We start from the raw sequence: 13,224 nt of genomic DNA, 5'->3' as shown, positions 1-13,224 counted from the left end.
TAAAATTGTAGTGAAATGTGTTTATATGGACTCTAAAATTTGTATGATAAATATATTTCAAGATAATATTTCACATATATATATTTCGTATTGATATTATATGTATACATGTGTATGCATGCGTGTATATATATATATATATATCGGTGCTGCCACCTGGTTTTTATTTGGTTCTTCGAAAGAAGTAACCGCAAGGCGCAATCATTGCTGCTAAGCTGAGTCACAATTAGTTTTATCTAATGCTTTGTTAAGAGTATTTATCAGTATGAAATGAAAACTTTCTTAATATTTTGCAATACCAATTTGCTTTTAGAGTACAATTATCAATATCATTCCTACGTGTAACACTTCAAAGAGTAATAAGCTTTTTAAAGTATGTATGTATTCACTACAATTATTTTGCACAAGTATATTAATCAAAAGTAATACAAAGTATTACATAAGGTGATTAAGTCACGTTAGAAGTTATACGAAAATAAAAACAGGGTATTTGTAAAATATCATATGACCAAAAACATGAGCACAAAATTTATATTTATTGAATCAATGAATATTTTGAGTACAATACCTCAATATCATATGTTACTAGGAACATTCTTAATTCTGTGGCTTATTTGGTTTATTAGTAAGAGATATTTCAGTCGAGATAGAACATTAACTGAAGATGAAATAGAAAGGAAACTTGCGGAATGGAATCCTGAACCTCTCATAAATAATCCACAGATGAATCATATATCTTTAAATCCAAGATGCATAACATCTAGAGCTGGTAAAAGAATAGTGGTAGATGGGAAAGATTGCTTGAATTTAGGTACGCACAATTACCTAGGTTTAACTGAAAATAATGAAATAGAAAAGGATGCAATAGCAGCAATAAGAAAGTATGGAGTTGGTTCTTGTGGTCCACGTGGATTTTATGGTACTGTGGATGTTCATCTTGAATTAGAAGAACGTTTAGCAGATTATACAGATACAGAAGAAGCAGTTGTATATTCATATGGATTTAGTACAATTGCGTCTGCAATTGCAGCTTATTGTAAACGCAGGGATCTTATATTTGTAGATGAACAAGTAAATTTTGCTATACAGAAAGGATTAGATGCAACTAAGGCTAATATTACTTATTTTAAACATAATGATGTAAATGATCTTAGTAATTTATTGATGAAACAAGCAAAAATTGATGAACAAAACCTTAAAAAAGCAGCTAAAATCAAACGCTTTCTAATAGTTGAGGGTATTTATATGAATACTGGAAATATTTGTCCACTACCAGAATTGGTTGCACTCTGTAGGCAATATAAATTAAGGATATTTATTGATGAATCAATATCATTTGGAACTCTTGGTAAACATGGGAAAGGTATCACTGAACACTTTGATGTTCCTAAACGCGAAATTGATATGATTATGGGTAAGCAATATTATTCAATTATAATTATCAGCAATAAACTACTATAGATCTTAATTTCTATTAATAATTTGTATTATATTTTATATACTTTATACTTTTTAGGTTCTCTGGATTGGGCAATGGGGTCTATTGGAGGTTTCTGTGTAGGCACATCATTTATTATTGAACACCAACGCTTATCTGGTCTTGGATATTGCTTTTCTGCATCTTTACCACCTCTTTTAACAACTGCCGCTATTACTTCTTTAAATATTATGAAAAATAATCCACAACTATTTAGATCATTAAGAGATAATTGCATAGCCATAAATGAGGGACTCCAAAACATTCATTGCCTGGAATGTTCAAGTTTCCCAGAATCCCCAGTAAAACATGTATATTTAAAGAATAAGAAAGACCGTGCTACAGAAGAAAAATTGCTTTCTAAAATCTCTGATAAATGTATTGAAAATAATTTAGCAGTCATAACTCCTGCCTATTTAGAAGCAGAGAAAAATGTACCTAGGCCTAGTCTTAGACTTTGTGTTTCTACACTTCTCAACAAAAGTGACATTGATTTTGCAGTGAATGTATTGAAAAACTGCGCTGAAGAAATACTATCAGTATAATTGAAAGTAAAAGAAAAAATTTAAAACCAGTGTTTTAAAATTAATATATGTTTTACACATGAATTATTTTTCTCTATCAATATATGGTTGATTATATATTAATTGATTATATATAGCAAAGTATTCTCCTTTTCAACAAATTTGACATTATTTTTTATATAATATTGTGCCATTTTCATATTGTGATGAATATATCATATTATAAAAATTAATTTAAAACTGATTTTGAATTAAATATAATTATATTATGTGTAATTTCAAATGAATAAATAAATATAAAGCAATGTAAGATTTTTATCATCTATTTTATGCTATAACAATGCATATTATAGTAGTACTTACAAAATAATTATACTTCAGAATAACATTAATGTTTAAACTAAATTAATAGTTTGCATTTCAAATTTAATTTGTAATCAATTATTTCTTAAATATAATTTTGCATATACAGGGTAGCCCCACTAAATATCACTCTCATTTGTTATTAGTAGCGGACAAAAGATTAAGACAAAATGGAAAAAATAAATAATTGATTTACTTTCCATAAAAAATATAAATACAGTGTTCTACTTTTGGTATTAACTAATTAGACATTTGTTTATACACTTTAAAAAAAATTTCATTTTAATACTTTGCTCAGTAACTAAGTTATAAAAAAAGGAATGAAATCTGTATAATATCTCATCGGTCAAAAGTTTAAGACTATATAAAAAAATATTACTTTTTAAATTCAACATTTTGTCCAATACCCGTTATTTCTTATCATTTCCTCTTGGCATAAAATCTATTAATTTTTTACATTGATCTACCGTAATATTACTCCAAGCTGTTTCAATTGTAAAGTTCATTTAAATTTTTCGATTTATAACCTTGTACTGTCTTTTTTATGATGCTCCACAAATTTTCGATTGAATTTTTGAGCTTTAGCAAATGCAAGTCGTCTTTTTCGATTCCTAGAACTCAGCAATGGTTTCTTTTGGGGTTTTCGTCCTCCTAAGTTAAAGTCTTCTAATCTTCTCCTAATAGTTCTAGCACTAATTTGTGTATCGTTTTTATAATTTATTTCCACAGCAATATTATTTGCACTACGAAAACGATCCTTTCCGCTCAATCGATGAATTCGGCGATCCATTTTCGGCGTTGTTTTCCGTGGTCTTCCGTTTTTCGGTTGATCGCAATACATGCCTGCCTTTAAAAATTTATACCAAGCTTGCTTACAAGCCGTTTCTGACCTGTTCACTATATTTGCTATTTCGGTGAAGGTTTTACTTTGCTTTCGCAGCCTTACGATTTGTTTCCTTTCGTTTTCAAGTAAATTCTTTGATTTACCCATAATCTGTTCCTACATAAATGAATTTTAAGCAATAAAAGATACACTAAATAATGATTTTGACATTCCAGAATCAAAATGTTCAAAAACTATATTCATATTCACGTTTTACACAGATCGTCTTAAACTAATGTCCACTGTTTACAAGAAGCGGTAATTAACTGTTGTAACTCCTACATTGTTTGTATTTAACAACTGACGGCCTGAGGTTACGACGGTCAAACATACAGCTATGTTATTCCAAAGAGACAAATCGAATAGAAGAACAATATGTTTGTAATCCAATTTCAATATCGTTGTAGACCATGAAAAAACAAATTCAACGGCATTAATGGTAATAACTATACTGTTCCTGAAATTTAATTTCGAGATATCGTTTACTTTTAACTATTCAACTTACGTATTATGAAAACAGCGTATTTAAGAATTTATAATTTCTATGTAACTTTATTTCTTTATGTGCATTTAGACATTTTTTAAATATTCGCGCTAGGATAATGATTTTCCTGAGGCGCGTATCCGGTAAATCTTTGTGTCATGGAGGAGGAAGAACTTCCTCTTTCTTCCACATTGCACCCGCAAATTTTTGCTGAGGTAGGAAAATTTATTTTACATTATTTTTGTGATAAAATAATAGCTTACTTACTTTGTGTTTATAAAAATCATTTTATAATACTATTTAAATCATGTTTCATTAATCAAATGCAGAAGGTATAAGATATTCTTGATTATTCAAGTGAAAATAAACAATATGTACATGCCATGCGGTCACCTAACCTTAATTTTAGTAATTCCTAAATATTTTCATATTTATAATTTATATGTTTAAAAGTATCGATTATTTATGCATATAAAACTATCATATATGCTTATAATGGAAGCGCATGTATAAATTTTATTGTCTACATATACTTATATGTGTGATGAATTATATAGAATTTTTATACAATATTTGTTTTTCATGAATATTTGTAAAATAAATAAGAAAATAGGAAAAATTATATGATGATAAAATAAAATGTCTGATAATTCGAGAACCATACAGACGCTAGAAATAGCAGAACCCATCTGTGTGCGAATTACAAGATTATACATTACACATGCGTGTAGTCTGATTTTAATTTTTGTGAAATGCCTTAAAATATTAATAGTAAATTATATATAAATAAGACTCTTTATTTCTAGTCCTTAAACGTTTTGTCCCTATACACACTTCAAGATGGGTAGGGAGGACAAGGCAACATGGAAATCCAATTACTTTACAAAACTTGTTGTAAGTATTTCAAATATTTTATCGCGAAATCATCACTAAAATATTTAATTCATATCTACATTATATATATATTTTTTATATAGCAACTATTGGATGATTACCCAAAATGTTTCATTGTGGGTGCCGACAATGTTGGTTCGAAACAAATGCAACAAATCCGTATGTCCCTTCGTGGGAATGCTGTTGTATTAATGGGAAAGAACACAATGATGAGGAAAGCTATTCGTGGTCATATTGAACGCAATGCTGCCCTCGAAAAACTTCTTCCACATATTCGTGGAAATGTCGGTTTTGTTTTTACCCGTGGAGACTTAATCGAAGTAAGGGACAAACTTTTGGAAAACAAAGTCAGAGCACCAGCTAGAGCAGGTGCTATTGCACCACTAAGTGTAATTATTCCTGCTCAAAACACTGGTCTTGGGCCTGAGAAAACATCATTCTTTCAAGCTTTGAGTATTCCTACCAAAATCTCTAAGGGTACTATTGAAATTATTGTAAGCATATGATTCAATTTAAATTAATATCTTTTTGTCTGAGTAAAAGGTTAATATAATAACAAGTAAAAAATTATATTTCATTATGTTTTAGAACGATGTACATATTTTAAAACCAGGTGATAAAGTGGGTGCATCTGAAGCTACTCTTTTAAATATGTTGAACATTTCTCCATTTTCATATGGTTTACTTGTTGAACAAGTCTATGATTCGGGTACTATTTTTGCACCTGAAATTTTGGACATCAAACCAGAAGATTTAAGAGAAAAGTTCATGGCTGGAGTGGCAAACTTAGCCGCAGTGTGTTTAGCTATTGGCTATCCCACAGTAGCTAGTGCTCCTCACAGTATCGCTAATGGATTCAAGAATCTGTTGGCCATTGCTGCTGTGACTGATATTGAATTTCCAGAAGCAACTACAATTAAGGAATACATCAAGGTATGTTATATTCACGTAATTTTTCAATTTTCATCAACACATACTGTAATAAGTTTCTAAAATATTGATGTGATGAATCATGTTTCTGAAAATCTTATGTAATTAGTGCCAGAACTAGAAATAGTGGAACCCACTGGCACTATTAAGATTCTTGTTGAAAAATGCGTAAAATGCAGTCTGATAACATATACTATGTATAGTTTACATGTAATTATTAAAACCCATCTAACATTATTTAACGTTTTTATAGGACCCAAGTAAATTTGCTGCTGCAGTTTCTGTTGCTGCACCAGCTACGGCTGCTGCAGAAGCACCAGCCGCGGAAAAAAAAGAAGAAAAGAAAGAGGAATCTGAATCAGAAGACGAAGATATGGGATTCGGTTTGTTCGACTAAAATACGAATGTACATACATATATATGTATTACATGATTAATGACGTGAATATTTTATTAAACCGAACCTTCAAGACATACAACACTGAAATAAAAAGTGATTCATAACATACGTTGCATATCAGTTTAATCAATCCTTTTACTTATTTGTTACCTTCATTTATTTTCACAAATTTATATCGATAATAAAGGTAAATATTACACCATTTAAACGAATGATATGACGTCAAATGGTAATTGATAAAAGTAAAAATTTTAAAAATAAGGATCAAAATTTTAGTGTAATAAGTATAGAAAATGTTTTGAAGACATGTCAAAGATTTTTATTTAGTCGATAATTATTTATGGTTAATTATCTTAACTATAAGAGTCAATATTATTGGTTTGTATATAGCCAAGATTTATAAAATAATTAAAATTACATAAATTTTTGTACAAATTCTTTATTTTATCATACTAAAACATATGATAAAATCAGTATCTGTCTATCGAATTTTTCATCCATATTAATAATTAATTCTTGCGTTCCTATGGCTAGTTCACTAGGATAACGTAAAAGTAAAAGAAGTATATATCTGTAGTGATAAAATTGATCATCCCTTTAGCGGGATATCTCCCGCTAAAAACAGCGCTTTAAGAAAAAACGTAAAAATTATACAAATACAAATGTCATTTTATATTAAAATTCTTTTTTATTTATATTTACATTATACATAAATAAACAATTTTATGTAACAAATAATATTGCCTGTAATGTTTATTTACTTAAATTAGAGTATCATTTACCTATAATTTACAAATTTATTGTTTCATTTTGCTTTACTTACGGTAGACCGCATTTCTATTTAAGAAAAAAGTTACATGATATAACTGGTAAGATATAAAATATGTAGCGGACTATAGCCTACAAGTACGACTATAGAGAATCTGCATTAGTAAGTTCTTAATAGTACATACATATGAACCACGATTGACCCGGCTACCGGAATCCGCGTTCTGTATTGCGGAGGGTTAATCTGTTTAATTACACACGTGAGTCATCTGGACTGACCAGAGAAATGTTATATTATGATTATCTATCAAGGAAAGAATGGTATATTGCTATCTAAAAAAAACAATTATTACTATACAATTACCTAAGTTTTATCAATTGAAACATGAATTGACAATATTTTAAGCCGATATCTCCAAGTGTTTCTAGTCGGAGTTGTGGTAGGAGGATATGATTACCTTGTAGTTATATATCATTGAAGTGACGGGATACTCATAAAAGACTGTAGTTAGTCTACAAAGCAGTATTATACTTTATTTCATTGTAGGATTTGTGGCGGTTTCTCCGTGCGTGAACGTGAAGTTAAGATTGTATTTCGATATAACTCGGCAGAAATCGGGTTAAGTCGATCTTGCGCGAAATTCTATTTCAAGTGTCAAGTTAAAAAAAAAAGCTTATATTAATTGTTCTATATAATAATGGGATTACTATCCGAAGGAAGCCCTTTAACCTGGGAAGAAACGAAAAATCTTGCTGACCATGTTCGGAAACATGGAATTATTCAATTCATTAACCTATACAAGAGACTCAGGGATCGACAGGGTGATATACTCAAATGGGGCGATGAGGTAATATTTATTTTTTACATTTTCGTTATGTGACATTTATCAACATATATCGTAATGTCATGCAATAATATATATACTAAGTTATTAGAAAGAACGTTATCTTCTTTTCGTGTAATTTTCGTACGGAATGATAGAAATACAAATCACGCAATATCTTTTATTATAAACTCATGTTAATTTTTGAAGAATAATTTTAATTTTATTGATAAATATTATTTCTATTATATTATTTCTAATTTAATATAATAATGTAGTTATTATATCCTATGTACAATTGTAAAAATATAATTTTGATAAAAAATTAAATTTAGACCTTAATTCATTATCTATTTGTTATCTGTATATTACTTTTATTTGTTTGAACCTTTATAACGTTCTTACGAGATTAATGTTTGTAGAGGCAATGAATGAATATTTCCAGCAATTATAGATATTAAACTACTATAAGGAATGACCTTGAGTTTTCTCCAACTACAATTCAGTCTTAGATACATGATTCAACATTTTTTGCTCTATTTTATTGATATGTCGCCCACTTATTACAAAATTGACATATTTTTTAAATCTACTCTTATCACTGTTATTTCCATATTTAAATTATTAATATTTTTAATGTGATTTCTAAATAGGTTGAATATATGCTTATTAAATTTGATGATAAAGCAAAAACTGCAAAGCTTAGTTTAAGAGCTGCAGAAATATTAAAAACATTAAATGAAAAAGAATATAATGATCCAGAGTAAGTATCTTATTCTTTATTTTTTAAAAAGAATTTTAATTGATATAAATTACAAATACTACTGAAATATATCTTAAGTTGGCTGTTTAAATATATAACAATATATTTTAATAATAATTATATTTTTTTTAATAATGATAAAATAATCTAAAATATTTAAATAATTTGTTTCACAGCAATATTAAATCATTATGGAGACCTGAATATGGTGCTTATATGTTAGAAGGCACACCAGGAAAGCCATATGGTGGCTTATTAGTTCATTTTAATGTTGTTGAAGCTAACATGAGATATAGAAGGCAAGAAGCTTCAAAATTACTTGAACCCAATGAAGTTTTAATGTCTTTAACTAATTTTCCTAGGTATGTAAATTAGTATTTTTATCAAAATTTATTATATTTGATATGTATGAAATACATTGTTAGCTTAAATATTTTCTTACAGAACAGGAGCATATGATTTCACAGATCCTCCAACACATCCAACTCCAAATTCAGGGGCATCAAAAAGTTTATTTTTTCCAGATGAAGCTATATATCCAGGTCATCCGCGATTTAAAACATTAACGAGAAATATAAGACTACGACGTGGAGAAAAAGTTGCTATAAACATTCCTAGTATGTACTTATTGTATTTAATAGTTGCACATTTGTATCTTTTTATGAATATAAAAATTCAGTTAGAGCTTGACATGAAGTGTTTCTTTGCAGTTTACAAAGATAAAAATGTTTCAAGTCCTTTTAAAGAGGATTTTAGTCCCTTTATTGAAGATGAATCAAGTTGTGCAGCAAGAGAAGATCATATTTACATGGATGCCATGGGTTTTGGAATGGGTTGTTGCTGTCTACAACTTACTTTTCAGGCTTGTAACATAGAGGAAGCAAGGACATTATATGACCAATTAACACCTTTATGTCCAATAATGGTCAGTAATATGTAAAAATATAATTATGTTTTCATAAGCTATGAAGGCATGAAGTTAGCATATTCTTTCGCGCATTCTACAGAACATTTATTTAACATTCGATAGTTGGCTCTGACTGCTGCTAGTCCATTTTACCGAGGATATATAAGCGACGTTGATTGCCGGTGGAATGTGATATCTTGCTCTGTAGACTGCAGAACACAAGAGGAACGTGGCTTAAAGCCTTTGGAAGAAAATAAATTCAGAATTAGTAAATCTAGATACGATTCTATTGATTCATATCTTAGTGAACAAGGAGAAAAATATAACGATGTTCCCTTAACGTATGATGATGAAGTATATAAACAACTATTAGATAATGGAATTGATAAATTACTTGCACAACATATAGCTCATTTATTTATCAGAGATACTGTATCTTTATTTTCTGAAAAAGTTCATCAAAATGATTTGGAGGATACTGATCACTTTGAAGTAATTATCATTATTATTATCAATTAAGTTTATCTATAAAAATTTAGCTTTGTATACAAACACAAAATATAAAATTTCAGAACATACAATCAACTAATTGGCAAACTATGCGATTCAAGCCACCACCACCAAATTCATCTATAGGATGGCGTGTTGAATTTCGTCCATGCGAAGTTCAAATTACGGATTTTGAAAATGCTGCAATAGTTTGTTTTATTGTCCTTCTTACAAGAGTTATTTTAAGTTATAAATTAAACCTTCTGATACCAATTAGTAAAGTTGATAAAAATATGGCTCGGGCACAAAGGAGAAATGCAGTTACAGCAGAAAAATTTTGGTTCCGTCAAGATATTACATCAGACGCAAAAAAGCAAGATGATGGACAACCAGAGTATACAGAATTTACTGTTAACGAAATTATTAATGGAAAGGTATTAATACTTTGTTCATGAATGAAATCAATTAACAGATTTCAAAAATATCCTATAATATATTATTTGTATCAGGATGGTATTTTTCCGGGTTTAATACCGTTAGTAAATTCGTACTTAGCTAGTATGGATGTAGATGCGGATACACATTGTACTGTACAAGCATATATGAAATTCATACAAAAAAGAGCTTCTGGAGAATTATTAACGACTGCTGCATGGTTAAGGAAGGAAGTTGTTTCACACCCAGAGTACAAGTACGTATGTCATTTAGTATATATATGTGTATGTGTCTGTGCAAAATGTATGAAAACTTTTATTATATTTCTAATTCTATGTTACATTATATAGAAACGATTCTGTAATAACACAACGCATCAACTATGACTTATTAAAAAAAGTACAAAAGATTGTATCTAATGAAATATCGTGTCCAGAATTACTCGGAACGTGTATACTATCAAAAACTAATGAAACTATACCTGCAGCAGTTGCAAAAGCGGAAAAGGTTCCCATGTGAATTATTGTTGTTAATGACAATGGCTTAAATATGCTTAAATGGATATATATATAATATTACATATATATATATATATGTAATATTATATATATATATATAATATAGATACACAATAACTTAAATAGATAACGATTAATATAGATTTAATTTTCGTTTATTTTAGTGCACTTCAGATCTTCTTGTACATACTTAACATTTAAAATATTGTGTGTTCACGTCCAATGATTTCATGGTTTTTAAAAACGGTAACATTCCATAAAATGATATTATACCCAGTACATTAAAAAGATGTATACTTTTGTAAAAAATAACAATTTACTTTGCAATAACAGTTTAATTAGAGGACAAATTTTAATATAAACATACAATATAAATTACAATGTTGATATGCTTAAACATAAATAACAACTACTAAATTACAATGAAACATGTCCTACATGCATCAATTTTAGGAAATAAACGAACAGCAATTGTTTTCTTCGAGGTCAAATGTACTTCATAATATAGAAAAAAACATTTTTTTTTAAATTTATAACGAAAAGCTTTTGGGATCTACATCGTCTATAGTGCTATTGTTGTTTTATGTTACAATACTATATTGTTTATTTAATGATAAATATCATGTAGTTTTTCCCAAAAGTCGAATTTTATTATTTTATTGTGAACAATACTTAACAAAATTTAATAGTATTAACATTTGTATTTAAAAAAATATGTTTATAAATTTTTACTTATTTTATATTCTTATTTTTATTTTCCTGAACTTGTCCTATAGGAGATATAAGTATTCCATAACAAAGCTATAGATTGTACTACTAAAACCTGATGATGTAAAGGTACAAAATAAAAGTTAAATAGTTGTACCATAGGCCAAATCTAAAACAAATTTTTCATTCACAAATTTATTTTTAAATATTTTTAGATATATATTGTCTTAATATGTTACCTTATAATTATTTTTTAAAATATCTGGATACTCATTATACAATTTTTTTTTTAACTGTTCTAAGTCATTTCCTTGTAGAATACCAATTGTTGATAGTAGAACTATTAAAAATGCAGGTGCAAAAAATAATTGATCACAAGACACCTTCTTTAATACTACAATTCCTCCTTTTGAGCCAATATATTTATCTAATATTCCGTACCAAGTTCGTGTGACAGGACCCTGCCATATAAGTTTAATGGAATTTATTTTATAAAAGCTTATGCAACAAATGTATAATTTATTCAACTTAATCAATTGTTTTATACATTTTATTATTATTTTACAATCATATGCATTATTAAGCTTTAGTAAATCAATATCATACATGTTATAAATAAAAATCAAACATTTTTGCAATTTTATATCAAATTTACTTACAGTAAGGAAAAGTCCTATGCATCCAAACTGAGCTGTTCTTATAAAATCTAAATCTTTAATTTTTCTTCGCTCAACTAGATTTTGTGCAATCTGATCTCCAAGTGCCATTAACGTACCTATCCGTTTAAAAATGTAAATAACTATTAATATATGTATAATAATAAAAGAATTTTTGATATTTCAAAAATGCTGTATATGTATATTCTTTACCCGCTTGTACCGCTTGAGTGAGTAACGGATATCTTGTTAAGAACCTTTGGTATATTTTGACAACACTCAACATGTTCGTAGGATGTGTCATTATCATATTAAAAGTTATTAAAACTTTGTTGGTTACTTTTTAACTTCATGCATATTACGTATCTTTAATCTGATATTACGTACACACAATGTATATGGTTGTCATATTATGAAACTATTTTATTGAAAATATATTTGATTAGTACATTTAATTCACGTTATATGAGATTTAATAAATACACGACATGTGATAATATGTAACAATGTGAAACACGTGGATTACTAAACTTACAATTTACAGTAGTATCGTAGATTTTATTTAATTCATAAAATCATAGTACACATACACGCATGTATGATAACACACACATACATATATATATCTATTTTATGTTACAAGAGAAGAAATTCTTCTCTGATATTATCAATCCTAGTTTTTGTCATCAATTATAAAACTGCATTATAAAAAGTAAATAATGTTTTAATATACTTATAGATACTTTATTTTAAAGATATATGTACATGTACATATGTACTATATTTTACCAGGCATTTGCTTGGTATTCTGTTACCAAAGCCGTGATTGTGTTGTGTAGCCGTTTAAGAACTTGGGGAATTTCAGGCTGAATTGTTATTACCCATATAGTACCGCTGACCAGGGTTACCATTGCCAAGTAAAATCTCTCACCAATGATAACATGAGATCATATTACCCTCGCTATCACTCTACAACTCGCTCATATTACATGAAGTAAATTTCTTCTTACATCTTTCCGCATTGCGTCCGTAATTTGTTGCCCTACCTTATTTCTTTACGATATGAGTTATGACGTCATTAATCCATTAACTATACTATTGGGTTGGCAACAAAGTAATTCCGGATTTTGTCAATAGATGGTCTTAGCATATTCTTTTGTTTTCTCAACGTGTTCAAAGCATCTGAGCTATATTGTTTTCT

The 13,224-nt window shown here is 28.5% G+C and overlaps 5 protein-coding genes across 7 annotated transcripts; 3 read left to right on the top strand and 2 right to left on the bottom strand.

Annotated features, from left to right (window-relative positions):
• Window positions 1-165: 165 nt before the first annotated feature.
• On the top strand, window positions 166-2,302 carry LOC100649418 (serine palmitoyltransferase 1). The gene is made up of 2 exons (XM_003398329.4): window positions 166-1,414; window positions 1,517-2,302. The coding sequence occupies exons 1-2, from the start codon at window positions 505-507 to the stop codon at window positions 2,020-2,022; spliced, it is 1,416 nt and encodes a 471-aa protein (XP_003398377.1). The 5' UTR covers window positions 166-504; the 3' UTR covers window positions 2,023-2,302.
• A 582-nt stretch (window positions 2,303-2,884) lies between these two features.
• LOC105666148 lies at window positions 2,885-3,355 on the bottom strand. The gene has a single exon (XM_012312708.3). It carries the CDS (start codon window positions 3,353-3,355, stop codon window positions 2,885-2,887), a length of 471 nt encoding a protein of 156 aa, XP_012168098.1.
• Window positions 3,356-3,813: 458 nt separating this feature from the next.
• Window positions 3,814-6,063, top strand: LOC100649541 (60S acidic ribosomal protein P0). The gene is made up of 5 exons (XM_003398330.4): window positions 3,814-3,946; window positions 4,538-4,625; window positions 4,709-5,119; window positions 5,214-5,558; window positions 5,809-6,063. Exons 2-5 carry the CDS (start codon window positions 4,572-4,574, stop codon window positions 5,950-5,952), a joined length of 954 nt encoding a protein of 317 aa, XP_003398378.1. The 5' UTR covers window positions 3,814-3,946; window positions 4,538-4,571; the 3' UTR covers window positions 5,953-6,063.
• Window positions 6,064-6,965: 902 nt separating this feature from the next.
• LOC100649739 (glutamate--cysteine ligase catalytic subunit) lies at window positions 6,966-11,399 on the top strand. The gene is made up of 10 exons (XM_020865064.2): window positions 6,966-7,163; window positions 7,271-7,571; window positions 8,201-8,310; window positions 8,487-8,672; window positions 8,755-8,927; window positions 9,021-9,235; window positions 9,341-9,709; window positions 9,790-10,140; window positions 10,216-10,397; window positions 10,492-11,399. Exons 2-10 carry the CDS (start codon window positions 7,422-7,424, stop codon window positions 10,658-10,660), a joined length of 1,905 nt encoding a protein of 634 aa, XP_020720723.1. The 5' UTR covers window positions 6,966-7,163; window positions 7,271-7,421; the 3' UTR covers window positions 10,661-11,399.
• On the bottom strand, window positions 10,799-13,061 carry LOC100649848 (protein Mpv17). 3 transcript variants are annotated; one of them, XM_012312711.3, is made up of 6 exons: window positions 12,813-13,042; window positions 12,559-12,721; window positions 12,237-12,441; window positions 12,027-12,142; window positions 11,607-11,828; window positions 10,799-11,536 (listed from the first exon to the last, which is right to left on the bottom strand). In XM_012312711.3, the coding sequence occupies exons 3-6, from the start codon at window positions 12,331-12,333 to the stop codon at window positions 11,411-11,413; spliced, it is 561 nt and encodes a 186-aa protein (XP_012168101.1). In that variant the 5' UTR covers window positions 12,334-12,441; window positions 12,559-12,721; window positions 12,813-13,042; the 3' UTR covers window positions 10,799-11,410. The 3 variants fall into 3 exon arrangements, with proteins under 3 accessions (XP_012168101.1, XP_012168100.1, XP_003398381.1); XM_012312710.3 differs by having other exon boundaries at window positions 12,559-13,042; XM_003398333.4 differs by having other exon boundaries at window positions 12,237-13,061.
• Between the last annotated feature and the right edge of the window lie 163 nt (window positions 13,062-13,224).

Source organism: Bombus terrestris, chromosome 10 (assembly GCF_910591885.1).
Source record: "Bombus terrestris chromosome 10, iyBomTerr1.2, whole genome shotgun sequence".
Classification (NCBI taxonomy): domain Eukaryota; kingdom Metazoa; phylum Arthropoda; class Insecta; order Hymenoptera; family Apidae; genus Bombus; species Bombus terrestris.
The sequence above is the reverse complement of the archived record's forward strand: the minus strand, read 5'-3'. Positions and strand labels throughout refer to the sequence as shown.

What these genes read in the sequence shown, in the direction of transcription:
- LOC100649418 (XM_003398329.4), top strand. Translation starts at nt 505, where the DNA reads ATGACCAAAAACATGAGCACAAAATTTATATTTATTGAATCAATGAAT. An exon ending in CGAAATTGATATGATTATGG is followed by an intron (nt 1,415 to 1,516) that starts GTAAGCAATATT and finishes TATACTTTTTAG; the next exon opens with GTTCTCTGGATTGGGCAATG.
- LOC105666148 (XM_012312708.3), bottom strand. Translation starts at nt 3,355, where the DNA reads ATGGGTAAATCAAAGAATTTACTTGAAAACGAAAGGAAACAAATCGTA.
- LOC100649541 (XM_003398330.4), top strand. Translation starts at nt 4,572, where the DNA reads ATGGGTAGGGAGGACAAGGCAACATGGAAATCCAATTACTTTACAAAA. An exon ending in ATTACTTTACAAAACTTGTT is followed by an intron (nt 4,626 to 4,708) that starts GTAAGTATTTCA and finishes TTTTTTATATAG; the next exon opens with CAACTATTGGATGATTACCC. An exon ending in CAATTAAGGAATACATCAAG is followed by an intron (nt 5,559 to 5,808) that starts GTATGTTATATT and finishes ACGTTTTTATAG; the next exon opens with GACCCAAGTAAATTTGCTGC.
- LOC100649739 (XM_020865064.2), top strand. Translation starts at nt 7,422, where the DNA reads ATGGGATTACTATCCGAAGGAAGCCCTTTAACCTGGGAAGAAACGAAA. An exon ending in AGTTGCTATAAACATTCCTA is followed by an intron (nt 8,928 to 9,020) that starts GTATGTACTTAT and finishes GTTTCTTTGCAG; the next exon opens with TTTACAAAGATAAAAATGTT. An exon ending in GTTTCACACCCAGAGTACAA is followed by an intron (nt 10,398 to 10,491) that starts GTACGTATGTCA and finishes TACATTATATAG; the next exon opens with AAACGATTCTGTAATAACAC.
- LOC100649848 (XM_003398333.4), bottom strand. Translation starts at nt 12,333, where the DNA reads ATGATAATGACACATCCTACGAACATGTTGAGTGTTGTCAAAATATAC. An exon ending in CACTCAAGCGGTACAAGCGG is followed by an intron (nt 12,143 to 12,236) that starts GTAAAGAATATA and finishes TTAAACGGATAG; the next exon opens with GTACGTTAATGGCACTTGGA. An exon ending in GCATAGGACTTTTCCTTACT is followed by an intron (nt 11,829 to 12,026) that starts GTAAGTAAATTT and finishes CTTATATGGCAG; the next exon opens with GGTCCTGTCACACGAACTTG.